The sequence below is a fragment of the Amaranthus tricolor genome, chromosome 13 (assembly GCF_026212465.1).
Source record: "Amaranthus tricolor cultivar Red isolate AtriRed21 chromosome 13, ASM2621246v1, whole genome shotgun sequence".
NCBI classification, from domain to species: Eukaryota; Viridiplantae; Streptophyta; class Magnoliopsida; order Caryophyllales; family Amaranthaceae; genus Amaranthus; species Amaranthus tricolor.
Window position 1 is genome coordinate 841,814 of NC_080059.1, and position 25,838 is coordinate 867,651.

Below are 25,838 nucleotides of genomic sequence, written 5' to 3' on the forward strand. Positions count from 1 at the left end.
GGCCACTTACCTATGGCCAAACGCCAATGTACATTTGTCAAACCTTTAACACGCCATTTTTATGATTCTACAATTATGTCATCTTTTTTATTTTTATTTTTATTTTTATTCACTATTTGACTCGCAACCTAATTCAACCAAATCATTCATTTCATTTTTTCGCCATTTTTATCTCGATTTTCCATTTTCCTCTATTTCCATTTTTCCCTCTTTTTCTGAACAACATTAGCCCCTTTTCCCCCAATATTACATCCTTCATTTCAAAAAACCCAATTTTAAAGTCTCAGAAATTTTTAATTTTTAAAATTTTTTTCTGTTATTTTATCCAGTTTTTGATCTAGGGTTTGAATTGCAGATCAGATTACAAAGGAAACACAAAATGATTGTGAATTTTGTATCCAATTAGAAAAACCCAACAAAAAAATTTATTATCGTTGTATTTTTTTCTGGGTTGATCAACGTTAAATTATGCGTGGGAATACACATACAGAGCAAGAACAGGAGGATTTTGAGGTTGAATTTGTGGAGGTTGATCCAACTGGCCGTTACGGTAGGGTAAGTTTTTCATTATTTTCATATATTTGATTATTTTATTCAATGTTGTAGAAATGTAGAAATTGCACCAACTTGATGGGTTTTGGAATTAGTTTCAGATAGTAAATATATTTAGTTTATTTATGTGATTTTATTTATTTATTTTGTTACTGAAAAATTTGTATTTTGGATGTATATAATGTTTCTGATGATGGGTATTTGTCTATTTTGCTGGTTCCTTTCATTTTACAGTATAAGGAGGTTCTAGGAAAAGGGGCCTTCAAGAAAGTGTATCCTTTTTTAAACTGGTTTTGTCAGGTTTTGATTTACATTGTTTTCTCATTTTGTATTGTGTAAGTTCAAAGCTACTGGCTAATATCCAAAACAATCTGTTTGTTTGTTATTATAAGGGTTAGGTTATGTACGGCCAACACCTCTTACCATTCTTAGGCAGGGTCACTAGAGGTATTGGGGCAATGCCATTTTCTTGTTGTTTAGTTGGAAGGTGAAGTAATAAGCTTTGTTTTCTTTCTAAAAACAAAACAATCCTTTTGTCATTACAAGGGCAATGTTATGTATGTCGAAACGTCCCTTACCATGCCTAGGTAGGGTCTCTAGTATTATTGGGGAAATGCCATGTCCTTGTTGCCAGGGGCGTATCTAGACCTGGGCTGGCTTTGGCCATGGCCCGGGTCATGAAAAATAACGTAGTATGTTAAAGTCATGTTCAATGTTCGAATCCATGACTTTCTATGTGTTTTGACAAAGACGTTTCTAGCTAATTACACCATGCTAATGAGAGTTCATATAATATTGGCCCGGATAATAAATTTTTTTTTCTGGATTGCCCCTGCTTGTTGCTATTTAGTTGGAAGGTTAAGTGATAAGCTTTGTGTTTCTTTCCAAGCTAAAATAATCTATTTGTTGTTACAAGGTTAAGGTTACGTATGTCGGATGTCCCTTACCATGCCTAGGCAGGGTCTTTGGTGGTATTGGGGCAATGCCATGTTCCTATTGTTATTTATTTGGAACTTGGAAATAATTAGTATTGTAGTAAGTTTTGTATTTCTTTCCAAAGAATTGAAGTTCTTAATTGAAGAACTAAATAGATATCGAGCATTTGATGAGCTTGAAGGAATAGAAGTAGCTTGGAATCAAGTGAAGGTTTCGGAAGTAGTGCGTAATGCAGATGATTTAGAACGGCTATATTCTGAAGTTCATCTCCTTAAGACCTTGAAGCATAAGAACATCATCAAGTTTTATAGTTCTTGGGTTGACACGAAAAAGGAGAATATAAACTTCATTACCGAGATTTTTACCTCCGGCAATCTAAGCCAGTACATTTCTAGTCATATTTTGATCAATTCTGTTAAGCTGCATCCTTTGTTTTCATGTCAAGACTTCTATTTTACATGGTAGGTATCGAAGGAAGCATAAGCATGTTGACTTGAGGGCGGTGAAGAAATGGTCTAGACAAATTTTAGAAGGGCTTTTGTATCTTCACAGTCATGATCCTCCTATTATACACAGGGATCTTAAATGTGACAATATATTCGTTAATGGCAACCATGGTGAGGTAAAAATTGGTGATCTTGGATTGGCCGCGATTCTTCAGCATGCAAATGCAGCTCATAGTGTCATTGGTATCTTTTTTACTTTACTTTTAAATCCTAAATTCCTGTTAACTTAGCTCATTATCAATTATTATAGAGCTGGCTGATCCCTTGTGGTAATTGTTTCTCATGCCTTAGGCACACCGCAATTTATGGCACCAGAACTTTATGAGGAGGAGTACAACGAACTCGTTGATATCTATGCCTTTGGTATGTGTTTGCTGGAATTGGTTACGTTGGAGTATCCGTATAGAGAGTGTAGCAACTCAGCTCAGATATATAAGAAAGTGGTAGCAGTTAAGCATCACACATTCTTCCACAAACTCTCATTTAATTGATACTTTGTCTTGTTTATTTCAGTTATCTTCTTTGTTCACTTCCTCCTCAAACTCCAATTTTCATGCCATGATTTTGTCATGTTTAGTCGTTTGTCAATTTTCTCTGTACACAATATGGTTTGGAAATCATGTTCACTTTTTATTTATGTGAAGTTGTATATGATACATGCTATAAAAGGTTAGTCTGAAACAACATCTTTGTTTTTATAAGGGTAAGGTTGTACATCCGACCTCTCAAACCCTTTCTAGGTGGGAGTTTTGACAGGGGCCACTTAATGTCGTTGGGGTAAGGAATGTTGTGTTATTGGCCTTTCATGTGTTGAGAAGCTATCTCAAATTAGTTAAGGCTCTTATATTTTAATCTTTTTTGATATGGTGTACTTGAAGCTTGAATGATGAAGGTTCTCTTGGTGTCGCTGTATGTTTCATTTTCGTCCCTTTCCCTTATCTTAGAGAAAGATTTTTCTTCTCAAGTCAAGGAAATATGAGGAGGGATCATTCCAGGGAAAATAGTAGCTGGATCTCATATCTTGAAAGTTTACATGTCCGGTGTGTGTTATATATTCTAAGTTCTTAAAACAATCTGGAATTCAGATCATCAGTGGTAGGGAGAGAGAAGTGAGCTTATGTTTTTCCTCCTACTCTTTCAACTTTAGAACAATATGATTTATTAAAAGGGAAAATTAGAGGTTTGCATTTATGTCCCCTCCTTTATTTTCAATCCATATTGAATTAAAGACATTGTACATAGTTTGTTGTAATATAATTAGCAGATCTTTTCTAGGTGCACCATGGATTTTTTTATGTTGTTTTCACATGATATGGGTCACCTTTAATTTTGGTACTTGGCTACTTGCAATTCATTTGAAAATGGGGAATTCAATTTTGGAATTCAAATTCAAGATTTGTACAGGATACCGATCTACATAGAATTTTCAATTTTGATATTTGGCCCATTTTACATTGTCCTTGGAATCTCAAGAAATTGGCCCAATTCCACCACATTTCCAAATTTTAGATCACAAATTGTTGTATGAGACGGTCTCAGCGAGAGACGCGCCTTATACTTGGGTTAAATAGCCCATCTTATATATATTATGAGAATATGAACTTGTTTGAAGTCGTTTCACCAAGAGACGATTTCTCACAAGAGTAACTTATTTTAGATTTGCCAAACATAGGATTCGTGACAATTTAGCATTTGGAACTTCCAAGTTGCCAAACATGCCATAAAAATAATATATTTGTCTTCATGGTTTTCTCCTTGCTAGGGAACCAAGCCATTAGCACTGGAAAAAGTGGCAGATCCTAATGTCAAGGCATTTATAGAGAAATGTATTGCTAAAGCTTCAGATAGATTGTCTGCAAGGGAACTTCTAAGTGATCCCTTTTTGTTAGATGTGATTCCTGAGAACCCTGGACAATCTTCTCGTGTCAATTTTTCAAATTCAGATTCAGGCTCAGGTATGATTTTAAATACCGAAAACTTCTAAACACCTCTAGTGCCTTTCTTCTAATTTAATAATGAAACACATACAGATTCCATTCAAAATACATCTGAAAGTAGTGTGGTAGCCAATGTTGATGTCGGACCAACAAAAGACGTCACAGTACAAGGTGAACGGAAAGATGTCAACACTATATATATCAAATTGAGGATAGTTAGTTCTGGAGGTTTGTTTATTTTTTCGTCCTTCATTCTTGTATTGTGTGCTTGAGAGATGTCTTACGATATGCATTAGCAGCATATAGCTAACTATCATAGTGCAATAATGCGGTAATGGTCGTGATCGCTGTAACGATACAATGATGTTATCGTAACACCAAATATCGATGGAGAGCATGACATATCTCTTGAAACTGGCCAAAGCGCGGTTTATTTACACCTTTTTACAAATGACAACGCGAGAATGAATTGACTATATCTTTGGTTTGCTTTGCAATTTTCCAGGTAAAAGTCGGAATATTCATTTTCCGTTTGACATCAAAGCCGATACATCAATTGCTGTTGCTAGTGAAATGGTTCATGAATTGGACCTGACAGATCAAGATATTTCAACCATTGCTGACATGATCGACTCTGAAATACGGGATTTAATTCCAGATTGGTCTCCTAGAGATTCATTTGGAGGTGATTCTCCTTCCGATAGCCACGGATCTGAACTGAAGGACGATTTATTGCACGTAAATGAAAGTAAGGATGAACCGTCTTCGTTGACTGATGCATCACACTTCCCTACTAGCAGTATTTTTCCAGATCAATTACCATCTGGACGTAAGTTTTGGTCGGACTCTCCAATCAAGTGTAATCCTATGAGCCCATCAGAAGCCGTATATGATTCCATGTTTCGACAACAGTGGAATGAATCACAGACCGACATAATTGCTTATGAGTATGGAGAAACAAGTGGTGCAAATCTCGAAAACATTGATTTTCATGAAAATCAGATAATTGAAGCTATCCATGAACATGAAGCCGGTTTCGACGAAGATAAGGATAAAAGACACAAGGATGAACCAAGTTGTCAAATCGAGAAAGACGACAATGTACTTCAGTCTGTACTAAATTGCGAGTGTAGCAAGGATTTAAGTGTGTGTGAAGGAAGTATTACCGATGAAGTCGAAAAATCTGACGGGGAGTCTCATTCTGAAGAGTTTTTGAAGACCATTTCTACTGAGCTCCACCAGTTGCTTGCTCAGCAGCAAAAAGAATTAGAAGAGCTGAAGCTAAAGCACAATGTGGCTATTTCTCATCTTCTAAAGGACCTTTCACCCGAATCATGTCTAAAAGTGTTTAATTTGTGCAGTCGAAAGATCCCCGATTCTAAATTGAATGAGAAGATGCATTGTGTTCCACACATTCCCGTCTCTAGGAGAGTTTTTAGACGTTCATCGAGTACTCTTGATCTTTCTAGCCCCAGAATAAACAGTTTTAAGTACGAAGCTACACCGGAGATGGGAATTGCGGTTATTTTAAAAGACGATTCAGAAGAACCGTAAGTACGTTTGTGGTTACGCAAGTATACGTTACATTCTTATCTTGATCAAGTATACATTACATTCTTGTGTTGCTGATGTTCATGAAAATTACTTTAATTAGGCTAGATACTTGTATATAGCCATTTGTTTTACTTTCTTTTAACTTTGTGATAGTTGTCCGTCTCACAATCAGATGTGTGATTCATGTATATCATCTCTCAGAAACATGAATTATGGGCATAAATTTTGTCCCTTTTTTTGCCTCCAATAGAGTGAGAAGTTTTGGATTTTAAGCTCTATATACTTATCATCTACCTTATCTTGACGGTTAATGATTTATATATTTTTTTGGTCTCGAATTATTATGGATTATATTAAGGTAACTTTATTGTCAATTGGAAACATTCGTTTCCTTATTACAAATAAGGATAAAGTTGTTCGTCGGTCTTGTATAAGATGGTCTCACGGTGAGACGATTTCAAAACAAGAAACTATAAGCAAAAAGTTATTATTATTGGGTTATTCAACTCAAGTATGAAACATGTTTTACGGTGAGACCGTCTCATATAAGAATTTGTGTAAACTTGTATCTGAATTCCAAACACCGCTTAATCGGGAGTCATTTAATGATATTAGAATAATTAAATATTATACAAGAGAAGAGGCTAGATAAGAATATAACTCATAAATTTCTTAAAAAGTAAGGCTTACTTTTCAACAGATCATAATATTATTAAATATAAATGTATTATAACTTTCTTCATTTTATTATACTTACAATTGATAATAATATTTTTTCACCCAAAATATATGATTAGTTGTAAATACTCCTTAAGCAGATACAATAGAAATAAAATTGTATGAAAGAAGTGGTGATTTGGGTGGATACGCGGCATAAGAGGGGACTAGATTTAGCCGTACATTCTCGACCATGGGATGGATAGTCACATCACCTTCAAGCCAAAGTCCCAACTCCCATATTCTTATTTCTAATCCATTCCTTTTCAATACCTTCTTTCAATTTTCATGTTGCACACTTGCACTTCTCTCTTCCTAGATTTTGTTGCATATAACAGTAATTTTTTGATTGACTTTCAATTTAAATAAGGAGAATAATTATTTTACATCTTATAAAAAAAAATAATTAGATCATAAACAAATAATAATAAAATTATATATAACAAATAATACTGTCTATGAAATAGTATCACTTGACTAAAAAAAACTCTTAAATATCTAAATAAAATAATGCTTTAGAAAGAGTACACTATAAGAGCATGTATATTTATATATAAAATAATATACAAAGAGAAAATGACTAGAAATAACATAAATGATATTTCATTGCTAAATTATAGAAGTATTTTTGAAATAGAAGTAATAAATAAACAATATTAGTAATTTATAGATAAATATAATCTTAAAATTTGACATTTTAAGCCAAAATATTAAATTACAATAGGTCAATAGCCTTGAGATTATGTAAGATTTAAATATATATCTTACCTGAAAAAGACAATACTTACTCCAAGTGAGACAAGAGTTAATTTTCATCCAAAGATCTTTTATTTTAAAAACACATTTTTTTTGAAATTTATTTGTGTGTTGATTGGTAATATGATTTATATTTGTGTGTTGTGTCATTAAGGGAGTGAGTATTAATGACATAAATTCAAAATTTTAGAAACCCACACAATCTAACTAAGAGTTTATAATCTAACTAGGGTTAAATCACAAAAGAGACCCATATCCACACCACATAGAATTGGATAGAACCACACACAAGTCACTACAAACAAGAGGCCCTCCTTTCTTATCATTTCTACCCTCGATTTCTTCAATCCTTTCCATATTTCACTTCTTCAAGATACTTCCTTTCATTCAATCTATCCCCTTCTCATTTCCTCCAAAAGCCCTCCTCCATTTCTCTCTCCTTATCTTCAATCTCCATTTCCATGGCTTTATCAGCTACTTCTTCAACAATTTCATACCAATCTCTTCACAATCTTCACCATCCACAACAACCCTTTTCTCCTCTTCCAAACCCCACTTTCCATCTCAAAAAACTCACTTTTTCTTCATCTTTTACCCCATCTTTCAACCTCAAATCATCACCTTCCAATACTCATTACTCCCATGGCCGTGTCTTCACAGTTCGTGCTGCCAGGGGTAAGTTTGAAAGGAAAAAACCCCATGTAAATATAGGCACAATTGGGCATGTTGACCATGGAAAGACTACCCTTACTGCAGCCCTAACAATGGCGCTTGCTTCAATGGGTAATTCTGCACCAAAGAAATACGATGAAATTGATGCTGCACCTGAAGAACGAGCAAGAGGTATTACTATTAACACTGCTACTGTTGAATATGAAACTGAAAATAGGCATTATGCTCATGTTGATTGTCCTGGTCATGCTGATTATGTAAAGAATATGATTACTGGTGCTGCACAAATGGATGGTGCTATTCTTGTTGTTAGTGGGGCTGATGGCCCTATGCCACAAACGAAAGAACATATTTTGTTAGCTAAACAAGTGGGTGTTCCTAACATGTGTGTCTTTTTGAATAAACAAGATCAAGTAGATGATGAAGAACTTCTTCAATTAGTTGAGCTTGAGGTTAGGGAATTGTTATCTAATTATGATTTTCCTGGTGATGATATTCCTATTATTGCTGGTTCTGCATTATTAGCTCTTGAAGAATTGATGAAAAACCCTAATATTAAGAGGGGTGAAAATGAATGGGTTGATAAAATTTACAAACTTATGGATGCTGTTGATGAATATATTCCAATTCCTACTAGACAAACTGATTTACCCTTCTTGTTAGCTGTAGAAGATGTGTTTTCGATTACGGGTCGTGGGACTGTGGCTACTGGGAGGGTTGAAAGAGGTACTGTGAAGGTTGGTGAAACTGTGGATATTGTAGGAATGAGGGAAACTAGGAATACTACTGTTACTGGTGTTGAAATGTTCCAGAAGATTCTAGATGAAGCAATGGCTGGTGATAATGTTGGAATTTTGTTGAGAGGTATTCAGAAGATGGATATTCAGAGGGGTATGGTTATTGCTAAGCCTGGAACTATTACACCTCACACCAAGTTTTCAGCTATTGTGTATGTGTTGAAGAAGGAAGAAGGCGGTAGGCATTCGCCATTTTTTGTTAATTATAGGCCTCAGTTTTACATGAGGACTACCGATGTGACGGGTAAGGTTTCAAAGATTATGAACGATAAGGATGAGGAGTCTAAGATGGTTATGCCTGGTGATCGGGTTAAGATGGAAGTCGAGCTTATTGCTCCCGTTGCTTGTGAGGAGGGAATGAGGTTTGCTATTAGGGAAGGTGGAAAGACTGTTGGTGCTGGTGTGATTCAGGCCATTATTGAGTAGTGTTGTGATAATAGTATTAGTGAGTATGATTTGAATATATTTTTGTTGGGGGAGTGGGGGTTTTGCTCATTTGGTTAGGGAGCTTTTGGGGTATAATGAGATTGGGGCTAAGCTGTAAAATTTCCCCCCTTTACTTGTTTTTTTGGGGATTAGGGTTCAAACATTTGAGTATTCTGATGAATGTGCAATTTAATTTACACCTTTACAAGTTTAAGTTATTGTCTTGCTGATTTAAGTCTATCAATGTTTGTTCATTTTGCATATATAGCTTCATTGTATTGTTACACCTTTACAATTTTGATTCAACTGTTCTTATGCTTGTGCCTTAGTGGGTGTATATGTATGCAATAGTATGGTTAACTCCAAGGACAAATGTTGATGGGGTGTTTGACAATAGCTTATTGAGCAATTTTTGCTTATTATGATTTATTTAGAGACTTGGGTGGTCAAACCAGCTAATCTTCATGTTTGGTAAATTAGCTGGTTGAAATAGCTTATTGTTATGAATAAGCTTTTTTTGAACAAGTTGCTCATAGCAATGGGCGGTCAAACCAGCTAAAAAAATCAGCTGGTCAAATTAGCCATTGTAATCAGCTATCTGCCATTTGCCAAACACCCGCGATGTTTGTGCCTCTGCACATGTGGGATTAGCATTACATTTTGGTTGCATAAGTTGCATATAGCTTTCTATTTGGACTAAGCATCAAAGTTCTGTGTTCAATGGTTCTGTAGTTGCTATCTGGGTTGACTAAGCTTTGACGTTCTGTGTTCATTTGTTACGTTTTTCTGCGGTTGAACAAGCATTGCATATGTGTGTAAACATTAACTCGGTCAGTAGATGAATTTGTATCAAGTGCATTGATTAAAAGTCGTAACAATTTTACTGAGGAATTATGTTTGTGATTCTTGCTAGTTGCTATGTCTTGTTTTGATGCCTTCTCTCATATTTTACCTTACCAGGAACTGCATATGTTTACTTGTATCAAACATTGAATCATTCTCTGTTGTCATTTTTTTACTCTTTTGATAAACGAAAACGGTTGTCTTGATGCCCGTTTTGGTTGTGGCTGCATTATATGTATGAGATTAAATTTCTCGACCAACAAGCGCATCGATTTAGAGCTATTAACAGGCTTTGAGAGCCATTATGTTCACTAAACTTGCTGTCACGTTTTGATGTCTTCGTCCACTGCTCTGTTCGAATACGATTCTGCCTTTTTCTGTGCTATGTCAATCTGCTTAGTGCTTATGGTTTTGCTGAATTGCAGAAGAAATATAGCAATTCCTATAAAGAGAGTATATGAATTTGTACATTATAACCTTTTTAAGCTGACATGCCATGTTACTAGTGTTGATGATTAGCTGATTATTGATGGTGAAGTACTTCATGCAATATGCTCAAAAGTTTGTGGATTCAATTAATCTTTTCTTATGCTTGTTCATGGTAGATGTATGAACACTTGTAAACGGATTGGGAGTTAAGGTTTTGATATTGTTGTTGGGATTTGAGCACTTTGTATGAAGAGTCCTTTAAACCTCCTCTTTGGCGCAGTTTTACCTGTGTGTGAGCCACATTCAAGTGTCTACTGCTTTGTTTTAGCATAATTGCTACTCGTTTTGCCCTACTCATTTTACATTATTTAGATGAAAAACTCTCAGATTATAATTTAAAATGAGTGGGACGGAGGAGTATGTCATATTTCATGCCATATAGCTGTTTGAGTGAGCTTGCAGTATCATTCAGACCTTCTATTTTGGGTTTTGGGTTTGACCAAAAATGCAATTGTTCATTGTCCATTTTATTTATACACTGTCAAAAATAGGTTTTCATTTCACCCACAAAGAAACCATGTCACTATGTTATTAGCAAGTCTTAGCTGCTTGGTTAAGGACTATAGCTCATTAAATCATGCAAACCTCGTATTTATGTAAAGGTGCTAATGATATTAACTGTTACGGCTTGAATTGAAACATCATTTTTATTTATAAAAAGGTTTAGTTGCGTCTGTCTAAGTGGAGTTTAGTAGGAGTCAATTAATGATAATACAATGATGAATTTTATTTTTTTTCGTAGGAGCAAACTGATGATAGTAGGAGTTTAGTAGGAGCCAATTAATGATATCAACTAGTTCATGTCTAAAGTTTTATTTGATTTGCCTGATAAAACAAATTCATAAGAACAAAAGAATTTAGCATGTAAAATAGCAAATTCGAAAAAACAGAATAGTACAGTGCCCAATACAGCAAATGGGAATAAGGTCAGTTATAGGAGTGCAACTGTGCAGAGAGTTCTGAACTAGCCTAAGAAACCTCAGAATTTTCAGCCCAGAAACCCCAAAACTTCCAGCCCAAAAACAAGCCCATTGGCCCACAAAAATTACATCATCATATTATGTCCTTTGCTTTGTGATGTAACTTTCTTCTTACAGTTCATCTGTTTCACTTAGAAGAATAGTAGTTGCTAGGGATAAGAAATAAATTCACTCAGATCAGATATATACCATGTTAAGTTGAGCTGGACTTATTATAAATGTTAATATATAATCGAAAACACAAAGTGTGTGCACTCCATAAGCCAAGAAAATACTATCCAAAAACCACATGACGATGTAAGGAAAGACAAGTTCACACAATCTTTAATCCTTTAACGGACAAATCATCCTAACATACTTGTGAATAGGCACGAATACATATATTGCTTTCACTTTTTCATAAATTACCAATATACCAATCGGAGGGATTATATTTGAAATGAGAGAATATAGATTCAATTCTCTGTTTAATAAACACCTTTATTAGCGGGTCGAGTTATTCTCTCCTATAGTCTTGCAACAACAAAAACGATATTGTACGTACAATATCAATATATTATCAAGTATTGTAACACCCCAGAATTTTCGAACCCTTAACAATATTGTAACTTGTTGAATGAGATGTGTACGTGTTTGTGTTTTAAAAGAAAAGGAAAAGAATTTAGATAAATGTTAATATTAACTTAAAAATGAGTGGAAATTTCGGCAGCATCTGCCTTAAAACTGTGCGCCTTTGTAGAAAAACAAAAGTTATTTAGAAGCTAATAAAGTAAAGAAACCAACGGCCTATCAAAACTATATCACGGCGGAATGATTCGTCGCCGGCTCCTCAAATCAACATGCCAAGCATGGATCGTGGTTCCAATGTCGACGTTTGCGTTTTAAAAAGACTTAACTCCTTAAAACCATACAGAGTTATAAACTACGCAGCGGAAATACAAATATACGAGGGAGGACACAAGGTCTCATAACAGAAAATATACAACCAAAGTTTACAAAAGATAACAAGAGCTACAAATCCGAAAGATAGTGGTATGACACAGGTTATGCTTCGCCCTCATCACTCTCCCCAAATACAATGCAATACAAAAGAAGCTCCAGTACCTGCGACGCCTGTCTATGATCCTCCTGCTGCTCGACATTAGACAAAAGGCCAATGTGTCATAGCAGGACACAATCATAGAAAGTCATCAACAATCAAACATAAACACAAACACAAACACGTACGTGTTAGTAACTAACATCAAACATAATAAGGCCAATCTACTAGATAACATTATGTTATACAACAACATAAGATGATTTCATGAGACACAAACATTAACCGTTTATCGTCCACCTATACTTCTTAATCTCATTACGTCCTTTCCAACCCGAACCATGTGTTCGTGGGTAAAATACAGGTCTTCACACTCCTCTTTGCAAAACATAAACTCTTGTAAAACACATGTAGTATCAACTCAATCAAGGCATTAACAAATGACCTTATAGAGCTTGTCTTTCTTAAGGTAAGTGTGATCATAGTCTGTAATACCCTTGAGGTAACTTAACTTAGGCACACTTCTCACTAGCACAAACTATTCTATCAATAAGTAGATGTTTTATCAATGAGTAAATATTCTATCAAAGAGTAAACGTTCTATCAACGCGTAAGCTTTCTACCAAAGAATGAACCTTCTATCATTAAATAACTTTCTATCACCGAATAGTTTTCTATCAGTGGATCTTTTTTCTACTTCCTGGCATAGTGACACGGCCAAGGGCGTTATCGGCCACCCGGCGCCCATGGCAAAGTATGAACTCATACCCTCTTTAGCTGACCCTCTCAGATCCTGTAACACCCCAGAATTTCCGAACCCTTAACGAAACCAAAATTGTAAAGGACGGGAGGAAATTCGGGTGTTACAAGTATACTGTCTAAGTAAGATTAAAACGGTCGTATATACATATTTTTAATCATCTTGTAATTATAATATATATATATATATATATATATATATATATATATATATATATATTATTAATGTGTTATTTACTGACAAAAAGAAATGATGAATGAGAATTAAAATTAAGACATTATCAAAAGAAAATAGTATATAATTATTCTAACTAAACAAAATTTGATTCTCACAACTACAAATATATTAGCAAAAGCTATTCATCATTTTTATTTATTATAATCTAAAAATATTTTTTAAAAAAAAACACTAATATAGAGTAAATCAGCGGCTATATAAGAAAAAATGAATTGTGGTTGAGCTAATCGCTCAATATTCCAAATCCCAATCATTAGGTGTTGAATTAAGGTGGGAGAATTAAGAATTATGATAAAGATGTCATCGGTTTGGAGTATGAAAAATGGAAGATTAGCTCTAGAAATATCTAAGGATGTAAAGATATTTTCTGATGATGTCAATTGCTAGAAATCCCTAGAGAATGCAAGAACAAGTTGGAAACTCAAATGCCACATGTTTGCTGACATTCTAGAACATTTTTTTCCGCCTTCCTAAGTTCCTATAATATCTATTTGTCCTCTTTAACCAATAATAATATAGTTTTAGCTAGAGATGATTATTAAACCTAACCTATTTTCATTCATATGTCTAATTAATTTAAAGGAATGAATAAAGATAATATTTAAGACAATTAACAATAAATTCATAGATTGATCTAAAACCTCAATCTATATAGATTTAATTAGTAAAATACTCTCTTTCTCTTACTATGGAGAGATTTTGAGCTCATTTTAAGTGTTCGACCGCTTAGAGCCCTCAAAAATAAAAAGTCTTTAATATTATATATTGCAAATAGTATAAGGCAATTAGAGTATTTCTCTTAGAATATTGACTAAAATTGCATCCTTTTCCTTTCTTCGGTCTTCTCTATTAGTTTTTCGGATCAATTATAAGGTAATTAGAGCATTAAGAATCTAAGTATGTGTATGGTTTTACCGAGTGTTGAATGCACATTACTAAAAAAATGCATATGTTGTAACTTTCTAAATTTAGGTAACTTTTGGAATATGATTTAATAATACATTTGTTGTGAATGGGCTATGACAATGGTGAAGAAACAAGTACAAAAGCAAGTGCAAAGAAAATAACCAAAACAGAGCACAACAATGTAAGAAGCAAAACACACAATATATGAGGTATGAATGGATACCTCCCCCTCAAAATAAGTATTTATCTTTAATATAATCAACAATATATTAATGACTCACTTTTCTAAGCTTTAAGAACAACCTCTCAAAGCAAAGATTGAACCTTTAACTCAATCTCACACCAACATGCATAAATAAGGATGAAGAACTCTTATGGTGTGAACACTAGCTTTCAATCTTGTATATGCCTTTCTCAATACCCTAATGATGTTCTAAGAGTCCTTATATATTAAAATAACCTAGGACAAAAGGCTTAAAAGCCCATAATATCTCGCACATAAAACAGAAACCTACTGTTTTCGTGTGCTGACCTTCGCTCGGGCGAGCAGACATGCTCGAGTGGTTGAGCAGCAGTCCAGTACTCATTGGATCATCTCTGAAGCTTTGCTCGACTTGTTTCTCTCAACTCGGCTGGTCGAGCACCATGTTGCTTGAACCTTGCCTTCATCAAGGCAGATCAAATCATCTCATTAGCCACTTTATTGAGTGACTCAAAATATAAGCTCGCATACTTCCTTGCACTCACAATTTCGTTCTCTAACGTGCAAGCCAAAAAGTACGCTATGAGGTGATCGAATTCACCTCCATCAAGGTGACATTTGGATCTTGACTCAACAACATTTTGTTAGTTTTTAAACTGGAAGAAATTTTATCTTTTAATTATTTATAAAGGATTCTTTTTGAAAAAAATTGCCAAAAAAAATTAGATATTTATATTCTTTATTTTGCTACTGCTCTCGGCCTAACTTATAATCCAAAAAAAAAAAAAGTAAAACCTTTAAGCAAAAATTTGACTCTATTAAGTGGAACCAAACTTATTAGTAGTGGTTAATGTGTCTAGGTTTAGCTTGAATGTTAGTGTGGATACCAAAAAAATAATAGAGATAATTCAAACTGACATTAATTATGTAACATTTTAATATATACTTTTGATGCATCCACACAAAACATTGAATAAGATTAATTAATTTGTGCAAATAGAAGTATTATTATACATTGTTGATTGAATATACATTGATAGAGCAATGAGATTATCATGAGCAAAGCACAAGTACTATTAATTTTCATTTTCATGGTTAGTTATTATTATTTAGCATAAAAGATGACATTATACTTTGAAATTTTCAACATTTTAATTATTTCAACCTCACAACATCACCTCCCAACCTTTCTCTATAAGACTCATATCACCACTCATTTAATTATTGTGCACCAAAATTTCCATGAAAACATATTCATAAACGATGGGGAAGAAAATACCCATTTTAATCCTATTGAATTCAAAAAATATGACGGAGTCGTAACATATTTTGAAATTTTATTTATAAGTTTAATTTTCAATTAACGCTACAATAAAATTAACCTTTTTGGCAATATAGAATTTAGTGACATTTTTTAAAATGTCATTGATTTATACTCTTAGTGTAATAATTGTTGGTTTTAATTTTAAATTCCACTATAAAAAGATTTATTGACATTTCATTTGGCCTTTAATGACATACGTAATTGTTATTTGTTACTATAGTCTATAAGGGCATTTATGAGAAATGTCACTGGATCTTATGTCGCAAAAAGATTTCATATGATTTTTTATTATGCTGCTAAAGGGTTAATAAATGTTACTAAATTCACTATATATAACATTAGAAATCTAAAATAGTATTAAATGTCACTTAATACTCCTATATCCTACTAAAAGTATATTTTATTGTAGTGTAAATGCAACACATTCTCTCTTTATAAAAAGTATTAAATATTCCATTTTAAATGAGGTGTGAATGAGAATCGAACACGTGAATTCTTGTCATGTTGGCTTCTGATGGAGTATATAATATATTATGCGATTTTAACCAAAAGCTTTAGTCCCAAGGTATTTTGTTTTGTTATGTCTTTCTCGAGCCGAGGGTCTCACACTAGACGCAGCCTCCCTTAATTGTCGTTTTGCTTTTCTCCACAAACCGTGAGCATTGCTTATATATATATATATATATATATATATATATATATATATATATATATATATATATATATATATATATATATATATTATATAATGAGCAAAATACATTAAGCGTGATCATCGTAATTTTGTACAAATCTAGTTTGGTTATGACCTCCTCATGCCCCTTTGTAGATCCATCGTGAATGAGAATAAAACATATCTTAATGTTTCAAATATAAGTTTAAATTATTGATGATATGTCCTTCCAATTAATAATTAAACTAAATTATTGATCTCGCTTAAAATTTACTAATTTAGTAAATTGAGAGTAAACTCCTGAGGAAGAAAACTTCTAAAACGTGCATGGTTAGTGATTAGATTGTCAGTGTCATTCCTATTTATAATGTATGAAAGAAATTAGGTTTTCGTTGAAATATTTGAGTGATTTTGACTTTTGAAAATTAGGACTTTATTTTACGTTGGGATGACGTTTTAATAGGAGTACTCTAATTAACATTTGTCTTTTCAAAATAATTCTTTTCCAACTTGACATTTTCCAAGTTTTTTTTAATTTAAATGTTTATTAGGCATAATAAACTCATTTTGGTCCAATAAAGTTTTCTTTTAAACATATTGATTGCTTAATTTAATCGAATCCATGCCACTCGATTTGACTCGATTTTGTATATAAATTGATTCAAAATAAAGTAGTTCTATTCGTGTGTATATATGTATCTTTGATTGCTTGTATCAATTCAGACTTTGAGGGTACAGTATTTGGTAAAATAGCTTATTAGACATATTAACTTATTTCGATACAAATGCATAATTAAATAGTTAATAATCTAATATTGGTATTTGGCAAATTAGTTGGTTGAAATAACTTTTTGTTATAAATCAACACGTTTTAAACCGATCACAACAATACCAGCTACAGTACCTATTATCCAAAGAGGAATCCTTCCAGTAGTATCAGCCATTTACCCCACTTCCCTCCACATTTCATCAAGTAGTCGTGCTTAGAGACGCGCTGATGCTTCCCCCTAACACGGAACGCTCCCCTACCGATGTTTTTTTACATCCCACAGCTTCGGCAGATCGCTTAGCCCCGTTCATCTTCGGCGCAAGAGCGCTCGATCAGTGAGCTATTACGCACTCTTTCAAGGGTGGCTGCTTCTAGGCAAACCTCACAAATTGTTTCTAAGTAGTGTTTTCAAAATAATTTTATATGTCCACTTAAACAATTAAGTTGGAAATTCGCAAAGGAAAATAATATGATTTTGTGGGTTGTAGAAATTCTAAAAAATTCAAAATCAGTAAGGACTCAATTTCTTTAATTTCATCTTGTATGAGTAAGACTAGTTATACAATTATCATGTGATTAATAGAAGTATGTTAGAGTACACTCACGAGTGGAAAAAAACCTTATTTGTAGCGATTTTTGGCCATTATTTGCTGTGGTTTTAGCCCTAAGCTATTGTACTGAGTATTTGTTGCGGTCAAACCTTAAAACCGCAGTAATTAATTGGCTTTTTTTTTCCAATTCTTTTTCCTATTTATTGCTGCGAATATACATAAACCGCAGCAAATGATAAGCAACAAATACGTTTTTTTTTCCACTAGTGACTGTTACAGGGTTTCAATTATAAGTTTAAATTATTGGTTGAGTTAGTTTCTTAATATGATATTAGAAGTCAACGTGACAAAAGATTTTGTGTTCGAATCTCAATCAACCCTCATTTAAAGTGGAATATTTAGCATCAAGTATGAGGAAGATTTGTGTTGCAACTACACTTTTAGCCAAAGGGTTTTGGTGTGAGGGACATGTTAGAAAATTTTACATATCCTAATGTCTCAACCATAACTTTAAGCTTTTGATTGAATTGGTTCCTAAACAAAAGTAGGTTAAGAGTAATGATCAAATTTTTAGTACTTCTATGGTATTTTAGAGTTTGTACTTTAAATTATCATGTGATTAATAGAAGTAGGTAAGGAGTCACGATCAAACATCCTGAGTACGAACAATTACATATCTATAAGTTCACACGATATGGAAATCATAACAAATTGTCTTCTATAGTATTTAGGTTTGTACTTTAAAGCAAAGAATTTCACGTGAAATTTCCTTCAACATCCAATAATAATTCCATTACAATTTGTTTTACTTTCATGATTTGTCATGTAGACCCCTAATTCCTATAGATGATGCTGATATTTAATGTATAATATAGAAGTATATGATATCATTGAGTTAGCTCGTCTAATGAAACAATTCTTATAAGTTTGAATTATATATATATATATATATATATATATATATATATATATATATATATATATATATATATATATATTCTCATAATTGAATAATTTGGACCTTAGTAAGGTTCTGTTAAATAGAAATTTATACGAAGTACTCTAAAAATTTTTAGAACAGATTTCTACATTCATAGGCAAATACGATGTAGATCACCAACAAAAAATTTAATATTATGAAATTTTAAGTTTTGTTCAATTGCATGCGACAACAAGCAAGACAAAGCTCTAACTGACGCTCTAATTGTTGGGTTATGGTGACTTTTTAGTTCACTTAGTATTTTCCTTTAGGACTTAATTAATTAGGTTATGGTAGTATGATGAATGAGATCAAGGGTCCAAGGTTAGTACTTCAGATTGATCATTGGTGGCTAGAAGTAGCACAATCATTCAAAATTGGTGCCAAAACAAATATGGATGATTGAATAAAAAATTTTCTTGAGGGGCAGCAAATGAATGATACACTTGTATGAAGTTGTTTGGATGAAGTGGGGACAAAAGGAATCACGAAAAAGAGCCAAGAAATCTATTAGAAGTTACCAAGACTATCTTGCTCGAACGAGTATGTTATGTGCTCGAACGAACACAACTTGAATCAACCAAGATCGAACATATATCCTATCTATATTGTGATCCTTTTTTATTCACGACCTAACTATGTCAATATAAATCCTACAATCTTGGCACCTGTTTAGTAAGCCTAAATCACGTCTAAAAGATCTACCTTGCTTGCTTAAAACTCTCAGATGTTTTATTCTCTCTTCTAGATACTTATTTATTTATTTTAATTCCTTCAAGATATGAAATTTGTCCTTAAAAAGACAATCAATATATCTATGTCTTAGTAAGGACATAGCCTATTGGTGAGCCTCGATAATTGTTTTTAGTTGTATAGGCAGCTTTATTTATTGTTTTAAATCATCATTAACTTGCTTATATTAACCTAATCCATTAATTGCACCATAAACATTTATCGTTTCTTATCAACTTAATTTCCTACTTGGTCATTCATGCTTTTTGCATCGGTATGCAGCTGATCCAATTATTTAAATTAAAGGTTATATGAGTCCTTAATAATTAATAATTTGAACAAATTACTACACTATTCAACGATAAAAACTTCAAACATATGACATTTTTATAAAGAATGTCCAAATAAATCGAAATTGCACTAACTTTTGTTGTCTTTTATTGCTATTAGGTTACGTCCAATATATGTTGTCATTCTATGATAGTCAATCTCACGCAACAAACATTTCTAGAAGCTAATTGGTGTATAAAATAATTAGCAATGTTAATTAATTAATGTCTATAATTAAATAAACAAATGAATAAAATTATTATTTTTTATTTCTCAATCTCATACATGCATGCAATGGCTGCCAAATGCCAAGTTGCCAACTGGTTAATGGACTCCAGTAGTACAGGAAGAAAAAACCAACAAACCTAAGTGTGGGACATGCTAGCTAAAGAATTGACATCATGCCAAATTATTGGAGAACTTAGGAAAAAATAAAACCTTATATTTTTACTAATAAATTCATTTTTTATCAATTTTTTGATATTATATAAATACAATATAATAATTTACAACTACTATTATTATTAATTTTTTAGCGCTTCAAAATTGATTTAACGCATTGAATTTTATTTAATATCAAATTCGATCTTTTTATTCATTCTGCTTCGTGCCCAGAGATAAGAATTTGGATCGAACATGAAAATCACGAATCAAAAGATAATCGATACTTTAAGCAGTTACAGAAGCCTCAATTGATAATTTTTCAGAGTAAATTTCAGGCCTCAAATCTGCATCCCATAGTTGTGGCAATGCCTCCCTTAGATTATGTATACTCTCCAATGCATAATCTGCTCCTTTGGGCCTTTGAGAAGTACCCACCTAAATACATACACCACATTTTTCCAAAATTAAAATTATATAAACACCAAAATACAGGGACCCACAAGGAGCAAAATTATTATGAGAATTGACAATTTATAATTATCTTATTATCAATTATTAAAAGAAATTACAACTCCACAAATTTTTAGAGATATTTGGATCCACCACAAAAATAAATGAACAAAATGTAGGTCCCATTTTGAGCATAATATTAATGAAAATTGACATCTCAAGATTATCATACAATTATCTATGTGGAGACTAATTCATTTTTATGCTTTGATTAAGTTCTCTATTTGACAAGTCAGATGGGTATGAACAACAAAATTAAAATGACTTGTTATATTTGATTATTTTCTATGACTCTTTCTTTACGTATTTATAAAATAGAAAAATATACAAGAATAATCTTAATAAAAATAAATACTTTTTAAAAATTTATTGTTATGTGGCTTTTATCACATAAACCCAAAATAGGATGTGATTAATAAGATTATTATCTATGAGAGGTGCATGGTAAACTGTGATGGTTAAGAGACTCCTAATATCAGAAAAAATCACATCTATTTATCAATAAACCTAGCTAGCTGCCTCATATTGTGAATTATTTATTATAATAATTTATGCAAATCAAATTTAGCACATATTATTAGTGACTAATTTTGGCCCAGGGACTAAAGTAATTATTTAAACAAAACAACTATAACGGTCAAACTTTAAACGTTTAAAAACTATACTCCTAACTATTAAGCTACATCTTTCTCTGTTATAGTAGTAATATATAAAAATTTATTTTTTATAATGATTGAAAACATTTCAGAGGGGTCATGCCACTTTGAGCTTCAATAAAGATTAACCTTTACGTATTATTAGAATCGAAATTAAATATATGTCTTTTAATTATTATGTCGATATGAGAATTTTAAATTTACTAGCTACTACTAATAAAAAGTTTATAATGATACTATAATTTAGAGGTAATATTACTAATATCAAAATCACAGCTTGTATACTTGATATTCTTCTATCTTATTAAAATTATTACTGAAAATAATATTATGTTGTGAAGAAAAATATGAAGCAGAAATAGAAGAGAAGTAGGACTTCAAAATTGCTTACCAAAACTGTATCAAGACCCACACGCTTTCCGGCTAATATATTTCTGACACTATCATCAAAGAATATCTGAAAAGGACAAAACACATATTCCAATTATTTGAATTCAACTTAGGAATAAAAAAAAAATAAAATATGAGATAAAAATGTGAAATGGTATAAAAAAATTTCAAAATAGCTTACGGTTCTATGAGGGTCCAAGTTGGCAATCTTAAGAGCTTTCTCAAATGCATATTCTGATGGTTTACAAATGATGGGTGTCTTAGGCAATGTTGTTGCATCATTTTGGTTATTAGCAAAATGACTAATTATGTCAAATATTTCATTCTTTTTATTATTATTGTTGAGATTCTGCTTTGATCCAACAAATTCGATATCATCTTCATCATCGGAAGCGAAATTTTTATGGGTAGGATTAAGAGTCTCAAAACAGATGATTCCCTCAAAACAGTCCTCTAATCCAAGTCGACTTAGAGCCTTAATAGCGTGTGTCTTATCTGCGTTTGTGAATATCTGCACGTTAAAAGGATGCATATGTTAAGGTTGATAAAAAAATTATATAGAAAAAGAATCGAGTTATAAAAGAAACTTACCACTTTTCGAATAGGTATGCTCAACAAAAGACTTCTTAGACATGGGTCAGGTTTAAGGTTTTCATAAGGCAACCTACCATGTACAAAACTGCAAAAAAAGGTGATTTTAAACATTTAAGTTAAAAGTAATATTTTTTGTTGGATATATCAAAATAAATTTACTTGATAAAAACTAATCTAAAAATATAAAAAGGTTTATAGTTTTAATAACTTGCCCACCTATGATATTCGTCATAGTCAAAATCATAACCAATGGTCTGCAAGAAAAATACACAAAAATAAACAAACAATTTGTTAATAATCTAATTAATGAAAGGTACTAGTTAAGTCTTAAAATGTAATAATTCAAATTTCAAATAATTAAATGATGTACCATTCTAAATAAGAAGTTAACTTACACAAAGACCAGCCATTGTTGTACCATAATATTTGTATAGAAGGTTGGACAAATCATTAATCTTACTCCTGTCTATACCAAGCTTTTCAACCATATAATCTGTGGATTTTTTCAAAAATAATTATTTTTAAATTAAATAATATTATTTAATAATTAATAATGAAAAATGATAAAAAAAATTATGTATGTATATATAAATAGACTAGTTACCCTGAATGTTTTTGAGAACTCCTTTTGCCAACCCAGAACTAAGAGGATACAAAGTATCATCAAGATCTGTCAATAGAAACATATATATGATTAATGCTATCAAAATAATTATATATTTTTTTGGTTATAGTGTAGGCTGATGGCCCGGAAAAGGGGTGGGCTGATGAAGGGGCCATCAAAATTATTGAACGCGAGATTTTTATCAAGAATACTGATATATAATCAGTATGAGACAAAATCTAATTCCCAATAATATAATTTCAGATGAGTAATATAAAAATATCATTTTAACGTTATATAATATTTGTAATGCAGCAATATGAGTAAGACGGAGTAGTAAATCAGTAAAATCGGGAGAGATGAAAACTTACCAAACAAAAGACAATCATATTTTGAAGCTTGCACGTATCTATCCTCGTATGCCATAATTATTTTGTTGTAAGTACTGATAAAAAATACAAAAAACTTTTTTTAAGAAAAAACAATTCGCATCAGCTTAATTAAAAGTCAATTTGATGAAGATTTACTTAATAATAATAATAATAGGCTAGTAAAGTAAAGACATGACGTATAATATTCCTCACATAATGATGAAAAGTAATTATTTTTTTTCTTAGGCCAATAAAAACTTTTTATAATAATATATAAAAAAAATTAATCAAACCATTATTAGTGTGTCTGATTATTAGTGAATTACGTTAAAAAATTAGTAAACAAAAATAAGTTTTCTTATTCCCATTTGATTTCCAATGTACGAGTTTTTGTTTTTCAAATTTTAAGTCCTCACTAATCATTTCTTCTACTATATATAAATATTTGCATATAATGGGTTATTTTTAGATTTTAAATAAGAATTCAAAGTGGAAAATCCACCGTAATTAAAGTCTTAGTATATATTATTTACTCAAAATATTGTCTATTACGCGCCTCATATACTAAAATCTTTTAGACTAGAAGTATGGATCATCAGAGGTTATACTTTCTGTAGGAAATATAAAAACAAAATATTTTAAATTTATCTTCCTTATTTCCTACACTTTCTTCACATATGATGTTAACTTTTTTCACTTTAATTTAAAATGAAAATTAATGGAGATTCGAATCCTTAACCACCTTATATCGGGTTGGATTTTGATTAAATTAATTGTCTTTTAAAAATATATGCGTATATATGACCAACATTGAAGTTAAAAAAAGTTTGAGATGAAAATAAAAGGTTAACAATGATATGAAGAGTAAAACATACCAGATTATGAAAGATTGTGGGTGTTCAAGAGAGAAGAATATGTAATTGCAACGAAATGTAAGAAAAAAAAAAAGAGGAGAGGGGGAAGGAAAATGGTTCTAATCTGAATCCTTTATATAGGCCCAATAAGCACAGATTTTTCTGCTATTTTTTTAATTTTTTTTAAAAAATTATTTTATGTGGGCCGTATTACATGTCATTGCTTGAGTAATTAAGCTATTTGATATGATGTGTGTAATTATTTTTGAATGCAATTATTTAAAAATGACTAATATAAAATGACAACGAGTTAAGGAAATTGGCCAATTCAATCTTGACCATTGGGTCATTGACTTATGACGTGGATGAATGGGACGCATTCATAAATATAAAATTAAATAATTTATGATGTCAATTTTACAGTAATTTTTTATATGAAAAATTACATTATAAAATACTTCTTTTATATTTATACAATCATTTTGTATAACTTTTACTTTCAAGTATTTCTATTTTGATGATATATAAACGTTTTAACTATTTATTTTTATGGAAAAAATAATTTGACACTTTGCGTTTAATAGGTCATATGATGATTAAATACTAACGTAACAATGAAAATTTACAGATATTACTTTGATCTAAAGAAAAATTAATAATGTGATTTTTTATTTTTTATTACAGGGTAGGTTGAGGGAGGAGAACTAGGTGAGCATTGAACCTAAGAGTACTTGCTGTTTAACTGAGATAGAATTTGATTTACTAATAACTTGATGTTTGAAAAAAAAATTATTATAAAAAGAAAATTATTTGAAAATTTTTGTATATTAAAAATCACTAAAATAAAAAACAAACTCGATGAATGATTCAAGGACTTATTAAGGAATGAAAACAAGAACAATTTGGACGGGTCTTTCTGAAAAACGTGTTGGGTTGGTAACTAAAATGTTGTTTATTTGAGTTTGCATACAGCTCATGGTGAACCAAAAGGAGAGCTACCCAAAAGAAAGGCTACAATGTATAAAATAATTGGTATATATATGAGTCTAATTATTGGAGCACTACACTCAATATCTATCTTAATTTTCATCAAATAATTGGTACTAGATGAGCTTATTCATTAGATATACTCCCATCCATTATCCTATAATTATGTATAGAGTTTGAGTAAAAATATATTATAATTTTTGAGATTTTTACTTAATTTACATATTTTCAATTGAATTGGATTTTAACCGATCTGAATCCAAAAAATAATCGATGCATAACTCTAAAAATAATATGACCAATTTAAAGATCCAAAATAATCCGAAAAAATGCTAACCTAAAAAGAAAATGACCCCACTTGTAGTTTAGGTTCAACCTGCAGTATAATCGATTTGGATCTAAACTGTAATTAACTAACCCGATATAAATCCGAATTAAAATTGACCTGATCTGAAATTTAAATCGACCCAATATGGTATAGAAAAGTGTTATATTACCTAGAAAACATAAACCCGAGAATATCCAAACCCGATAAACCAAGTAACCAAAATTAAACCAAGTAATACGAAGAGGATGAGAAAAGAGCTAGCAATAGAAAAGGCTAATAGAAAAGGCTAATAAAGCACAACAATAATGATATACTTGGTGGACTTACCACGCAAAGTTTGAAAACTAGAAGTAGTACTTATAATTTAGAACACTTTCTGTTGGGGAAATAAAAGGAAAACAATAATAGGAGTAACATCCATTAATTTTTTCTGTAAATCTTACCTAAATACTGAGTATTTGGTCATAGGTACTGTAAAGTTAGCAAAATAACC

General features: G+C 31.7%; 3 protein-coding genes across 3 annotated transcripts; 2 read left to right on the forward strand and 1 right to left on the reverse strand.

The window, feature by feature from the left end:
- On the forward strand, positions 1-5,759 carry LOC130797917 (probable serine/threonine-protein kinase WNK3). Its single transcript, XM_057660705.1, has 8 exons — positions 1-555; positions 787-824; positions 1,644-1,871; positions 1,954-2,177; positions 2,286-2,443; positions 3,757-3,949; positions 4,025-4,159; positions 4,437-5,759. Exons 1-8 carry the CDS (start codon positions 469-471, stop codon positions 5,483-5,485), a joined length of 2,112 nt encoding a protein of 703 aa, XP_057516688.1. The 5' UTR covers positions 1-468; the 3' UTR covers positions 5,486-5,759.
- Positions 5,760-7,285: 1,526 nt separating this feature from the next.
- LOC130798162 (elongation factor Tu, chloroplastic-like) lies at positions 7,286-9,067 on the forward strand. The gene has a single exon (XM_057661045.1). The coding sequence runs from the start codon at positions 7,420-7,422 to the stop codon at positions 8,851-8,853; it is 1,434 nt and encodes a 477-aa protein (XP_057517028.1). The 5' UTR covers positions 7,286-7,419; the 3' UTR covers positions 8,854-9,067.
- Positions 9,068-19,914: 10,847 nt separating this feature from the next.
- On the reverse strand, positions 19,915-25,838 carry LOC130798297 (uncharacterized protein C24B11.05-like). The gene is made up of 9 exons (XM_057661227.1): positions 24,052-25,838; positions 23,177-23,250; positions 22,806-22,871; positions 22,597-22,694; positions 22,418-22,455; positions 22,199-22,286; positions 21,789-22,118; positions 21,609-21,674; positions 19,915-20,486 (listed from the first exon to the last, which is right to left on the reverse strand). The coding sequence occupies exons 2-9, from the start codon at positions 23,229-23,231 to the stop codon at positions 20,337-20,339; spliced, it is 891 nt and encodes a 296-aa protein (XP_057517210.1). The 5' UTR covers positions 23,232-23,250; positions 24,052-25,838; the 3' UTR covers positions 19,915-20,336.